The sequence below is a fragment of the Eumetopias jubatus genome, unplaced genomic scaffold (assembly GCF_037043125.1).
Source record: "Eumetopias jubatus isolate StellerSeaLion01/CBP00866 unplaced genomic scaffold, mEumJub1_p1.0 scaffold_5, whole genome shotgun sequence".
In the NCBI taxonomy this organism is placed as follows: domain Eukaryota; kingdom Metazoa; phylum Chordata; class Mammalia; order Carnivora; family Otariidae; genus Eumetopias; species Eumetopias jubatus.
In genome coordinates, this window is record NW_028274811.1 from 26,533,527 (window position 1) to 26,539,526 (window position 6,000).

At 51.1% G+C, this 6,000-nt stretch overlaps 1 protein-coding gene across 1 annotated transcript; it reads left to right on the plus strand.

Annotated features, from left to right (window-relative positions):
- Positions 1-1,497: 1,497 nt before the first annotated feature.
- Positions 1,498-3,207, plus strand: SOWAHA (sosondowah ankyrin repeat domain family member A). The gene has a single exon (XM_028103462.2). It carries the CDS (start codon positions 1,498-1,500, stop codon positions 3,205-3,207), a length of 1,710 nt encoding a protein of 569 aa, XP_027959263.1.
- The last annotated feature ends 2,793 nt before the right edge of the window (positions 3,208-6,000 follow it).

Here is a 6,000-nt window from a genome sequence, read left to right on the forward strand (position 1 = left end):
GGAGTCCCGGGATCGAGTCCCGCATCGGGCTCCCTGCTCGGCAGGGAGTCTGCTTCTCCCTCTGACCCTCCCCCCTCTCATGTGCACACTCTCTCTCTCTCTCTCTCAAATAAATAAATAAATAACCTAAAAAAAAAAAAAGAAACTGATCCCATGTTTTTGCTCTGGTGGTTTACTCAGCCAAAAAGCTTCTTCTCCTACCTAGCTGTGTAAGGACCTGATCTCTTCAAGTCCTTGTATAATTGGCTTGTATAATTTGTATTGTATATAATTGTATAATTGTAAAATCAAGTCCTTCAAATGAGTCGTACCCTGAACACAGGGTGCAAAATTGCAATCCGCCCCTCCTCTGTTTTATTTTCTCCATAGTATTGATCTAGCTTATTATACAATTTTCAGTTTCACCATATTATTTCCGTCTCCCTCTGCCCCGCCCCCCCAGCCATGTGATCTCCACTAGGTTACGGGTTTTTATCTGTCTTGCTAAGTGGTGTATTACAGCCTGAAAAGGTACTGGTACAAACTAGGCAGGCAACAAATACTTATGGATTAAATGAAGTTTTTAAAATACAGCATGATTACAATTTCGCTTTCTCATTTTAAAACAAAAACATGTATACACGTGTGTGGGGGGAGAAGAAAAATATTTCGAAATGTTAATGGTGACTTCAAGTGATATTTCTCCTTCTTTGTTTTTCTGTGGTTTTATTTTCAAAATTCCATGTGAAAATGTACTATTTTATCATGACACAATTGCCTTTTGAAACATCTCTTCTAAACCTCGGGTAACCTACATTGCCATGCGCAGCAAGTTGTCTTTGCTGCAAATGGCAAGAAGCCGTTTTCCTTGTGAAATGCAGTCGACAAAGGGAAAGGTATTGATGGTCTTCAAATAAACGAATGATTGCTTTTAAATAATCTCCCGATACTCTGTGGTGGTGAACTATTCCTTAAGGAAATAAAAATTTTTGCCTCTCCCGGTCGTCCGCGGCAGGCCTGGGGAACACACCCACCTAGCAACCGGGAGCCAGCTGAAGTATGGCACTGCGCCTTTAATTCCCGGGTGGGGGAGGGGGTGGATAATTTCCGCTCCCCCATTCCCTCCGCGGCCCTGGTGGCAGCTGTCACCTGTAAGGCGAGCACCGAGTACGGGGGATGGAGCCTGGCGCCCATTGGACACAATACAAAGGCAGAAACCTACCCCGAAGGCTGGGGGCCCGGCGGGGCGGAGGCGGTGGGCACGCGATGCGGCCCCCGGCACCTTCCTCCGGGAGACACCCGGGCTCCACGGCGCGGGCGTGACCAAGGTCCAGCTTCAGGGACACGCCCGTCCCGCCTCGGTGAAAACGACTGGGTGAGCCTGGCCGAGGAGGACCTCGCTCCCGGAACCCCCCGCTCCGCTCGTCCCAGCGGGCGCGGAGACGTACACCTGCCCCGGCAGCCGGGAACCGAGGGCGGGTGGGGAGGCCTCGGCTCCTCTGCTGGGCGGCACTGACCATGGCGCTGGCCGCCGCCGCCGCCGCCGCCGCCGCCGGGGTGAGCCAGGCGGCGGTGCTGGGCTTCCTGCAGGAGCACGGCGGCCAGGTGCGCAACTCGGATCTGCTGAGCCGCTTCAAGCCCCTGCTGGATGCGGGCGACCCACACGGCCGCGCCGCCCGCAGGGACCGCTTCAAGCAGTTTGTCAACGACGTGGCGGTGGTGAAGGAGCTCGACGGCGTCAAGTTCGTGGTGCTGAAGAAGAAGCTGCGGCCCCGGGAGGCACCAGAGACCCTGCCCTCGTGCGTCCCCGGCACGCCCGGGGCACCGGCGCTGCCGTCGAAGATCGCCTCCGTCTCACCGGGAGAACCGGCCGGCCCGGGGGCTCCATCCCTGGCCGCGGCGCTGCAGCCGGTGGAACCACGGGAGGACCCGGCCCGGCCGTTGGAGCCACAGGACACGCCCGGGGCTCCGGCCTCTGAGCCCACTCAGCCGACCGGGGAGCTGTTGTCAGGTACGGCCCTGCAGTCAGGGGGGCCCTCCGACCCCCAGATTCCAGCCTTTGAGCTAGCCCTGCCCCCCGAGCGACTCTCGGCAGACGTGGCCCCGCCGTCCAGGTCACCGTCGGTGGAGGCCTTGCCCGAGGCAGGGGCGCCAGCCCCGGAACCTGGACGTGGGGCGACCAAAGAAGCGCCTCCACCCCCTCGGCACTCGCCGCCGCCGAAGCCCTGCATGCTGCCCGTGCGCTGCGTCCCGGGCCCCGCCGCGCTCCGCCTCCGGGCCGAGGAGCAGGGCCTGCGCCGGCAGCTGTCGGAAGAGCCCAGCCCGCGGAGCTCCCCGCTGATGCTGCGGCGGCTGTCGGTGGAAGAGTCTGGCCTGGGCCTCAGCCTGGGCCCGGGCCGCTCCCCGCACCTGAGGCGCCTGTCGCGCGCAGGCCCGCGCCTGCTGAGTCCGGACGCGGAGGAAGTGCCCGCCGCGCCGCCGCCGTCCGTCGTGCCCCTGGAGCCGACCGAGCACGAGTGGCTGGTGCGGGCGGCTGGGGGCTGTTGGACGCACCAGCTGCACGGGCTGCTGCTGCGCGACAGCGGCCTGGCGGCCAAGCGCGACTTCATATCTGGCTTCACGGCCCTGCACTGGGCCGCCAAGAGCGGCGACCGCGAGATGGCGCTGCAGCTGGTGGAGGTCGCGCGGCGCGGGGGCGCGCCGGTGGACGTGAATGCGCGCTCGCATGGCGGCTACACGCCGCTGCACCTGGCGGCTCTGCACGGCCACGAGGACGCCGCCGTGCAGCTGGTGGTGCGCCTGGGCGCGCAGGTGCACGTGCGTGACCACAGCGGGCGGCGCGCCTACCAGTACCTGCCGCCCAGCGCCTCGTACGCGCTCCGCCGTCTCCTCGGCGACCCCTGCCTTCGAGGCTCCACGGAGGCCGACGCCACCGGTGCTGGTGGGGGCACTTTTGCGGCCCGGCGCCCAGTGCAGGTGGCCGCCACCATCCTCAGTTCCACCACCAGCGCGTTCCTGGGTGTCCTGGCCGACGACCTGATGCTCCAAGACTTGGCTCGAGGCATGAGGAAGTCGGGCTCCTTTAGCAAGTTCCTGGGTGCCTCGCCCATGGCTCCACGTAAAAAGACTAAGACCCGCAGTGGCCTGCCGGCTTTTTCAGAGATCTCTCGTCGACCTACTCCGGGGTCCTTGGCTGGTCTGGCGCCCAGCCTGCCCCCTACAACCTGACGGCCCCTTTTGAAGCTCAGCTTGGTTGATGTAACCCGGCCTGCCCCTCACAGTCTAAGCCTGCCCAAAACAGCGGTTCAACACCTCTGGCTCCATCCTGTTTCCAGCTTTGTCCACTGAAGCCTGTTTTACCCCGGTGGGCCTACGCCTCTGGCTTCCTAGCTTCTGCCTGAAGCTTGACCTGTCTCTGGAGATGGGAGTCAAGATCTCAGTGAGAACGTCTATAAAGAACTCCAGAAATCAGGCTTGAACATTGGAGACTCGAATTTTAGGATCAAAGTTAACCCGAAGCCTCTGCATCTACACGCTCCCAAGCCAGAACTAGAGCAAGGATCTCTTTAAACGTTGTGTGCTGCTGGATTGTTTGTCAGCTTTAAGACACCTGGTGGTTTTGTAATTTGATGCTTTTATCCTGTTTTTAAATTAAAATGAGGTAAAACAACTTTCATAATAATCTTTTGAAATTATATTTTTCCATTTTTAGGCAAAATGCTCATTTTCAATCTTTTGCTAAGTATTTTGGAATTCTATTTAAAGAAAAAACAGATCAAGATCTAAAGGAAATTAGTCCCAACCAACAAAACCCTTAAACGTTTATCTACCTCATTTTAGGAGCTCAAGGTTCTAGAGAGACTTGAACACAGAATGTGACCATTGTGAATGTAATTAATTTCAATTGTACTGTGACTGCTCAATATTAGGAAACAAGTGCATCTTGGGAGTAAGAATGATTTAACAGTGAGAGAAAGACATTTTGGCAAATACTTTTAATTTCTGGTTGTCTTTATGACAAAATGTAAACAGTGTCTCCGGCACTGGTGGGTGATTATTTTGATTTGGCATGAATATTTAATTTTTTAAGTGTGATTTATTTGTGAATGCACCATTGTGCCCTGTTTCTGAATCTGGTTTTCCAGTCTGGCTGAGCCTTTCAATGCAGTAGGTGAATATTCAGAGAAAAACATGTCATAGCATTATACCAGAAAAATAACTGGTTAAGTGGATACACTTAAACAGCAACTATTTTATATGTAAATTCTATTCTATAGAAACAAAAAGTATGTTATATCCACCTTTAAAAGCCATCTGAAAGGAAACAACTTACAGCAAATGCAGAATTCTTTGCTCAGTGACCTTAGAAGGATGGCTTAACTTCTCTGGACCTTTGTTCCTATCTGTAATTGAGAAGGTTTGTAGCTATTTACCAAGAGGTCCCAGGTTCAACATATTGTAATTATAATGACTCTTTCTGTTTTAAAAATGGGGACCCTATTTGCTCAACCAGCCTTTTTAAAATACCTATTGTGTTAATGCTCTGTTTTTGCAAATTATGTTTGCATGTCATTAGTTATATCAAATAGTTTTGTGGCACAAGAGGAGTGTGGCTTCTCCCCCCTCTCTCTCTCTCTATATCAGTGAGGCCTCTGACATTATTTAAGGCCATCCTTAATGGAATGTTTTGATTTAAGCAATGAAATAAACAAGTCTCCCATTTTGTTCCTGCTTGTGTGATAATGTACTTCCCTTAAACATTCTCCAGCTCTTGCTACTGTATTTTTCTTATCTTTTTATCTACTTAATTCCTTCAGTTTCTCCTCATCTTCTTCTGCCTCTTCCAGGCATTCCATTATTGAAAGAGTTTGGCTTGATCGGCTAAATGCAGGCTGCATCCACACATGAATATAGCATCCAAAAAAAAAAAAATAACAGATGAATGCAGGCCCTGATCTGACCCTTCCCACCTTCCTTGCCTGGAACTCTAGCTAAGCTGCATAAATTATTTAAAAATGCAAATTAAATCTGCCTCTGCAGAAAAATTGTGGGAGGCAATAATTATAGCAATCTCAGTTGCTGAAGGTCTGGAAGACAGAATAAAATATTAGAGATTTTCCATGGTAAAAGAGAGGCTTGACTGAGACAGGATAAGAAAGGTCACAAACAGGTTATGACCTGCCCTGAGAAAGACAAAATCTAAACCAGCAAAGTAATAATAACAATAATGTCTAGTACACACTTAAATCAGAGGAGGGTGAAACTGCCAGAAGAACCTTTGTGTTTCAGAAGCATGCTACAAGCCTTCTGAGTGAAATAAAACATTTGGCAAGAGTTTAGGATCAATAAACTTAAAACTTAGGTGTTAGAAACCACCGTTTTTTCCTTGCAGGTCAAGACTTTCTGAAACTATAAGTCAGTAGGAAATTATACTTTCATATGCATATGGAAACTTTTCAAGAACCATTTATTGCCTAACAAGAGGTACACCTGTGAGAGGTATTTTCAACAAATGACCAAAAAAAAAAAGTTGCTTATAAATTAAGGCAATTTAGTTGGCTAGAATTGTCACAGGGAAGAGAATCACTCCTTTTAATGGGAGAGAAGTTAACTGTTATATAGATGTTTATGAGTCATCCAGAGCAAGCTTTTAAATAAAGGTTTATACTGCCTTTAAAGGAGGTTGGTTGGAGGTTATTCTAGAACGTGTCTCACTTACCTAACGGAGACCAGGATATGGGTGATGCACATACAGCCTTTGTTAATGAAGCACCAGGAGCAGTTTTAATCACTGTGCAGGTATTAATCTCAACCTTACAAGGTATGTCCTGTTAGTATCTTGAATTTAAAGTGAGGAAACAGAAGCCTCGAGAAACTGCAAGTAACTTGTCCAGGCTTCACAGCTATAACTGTCAGAGCTGGGATGGCCTCCTGGTGCTCTTTTCCATCACAGTGTCCTGCTGCAGAAAAGCAAGGTGGTCTCACCTCAGCCCTTTTGACCATAGGTAAGTCACCCAGTTC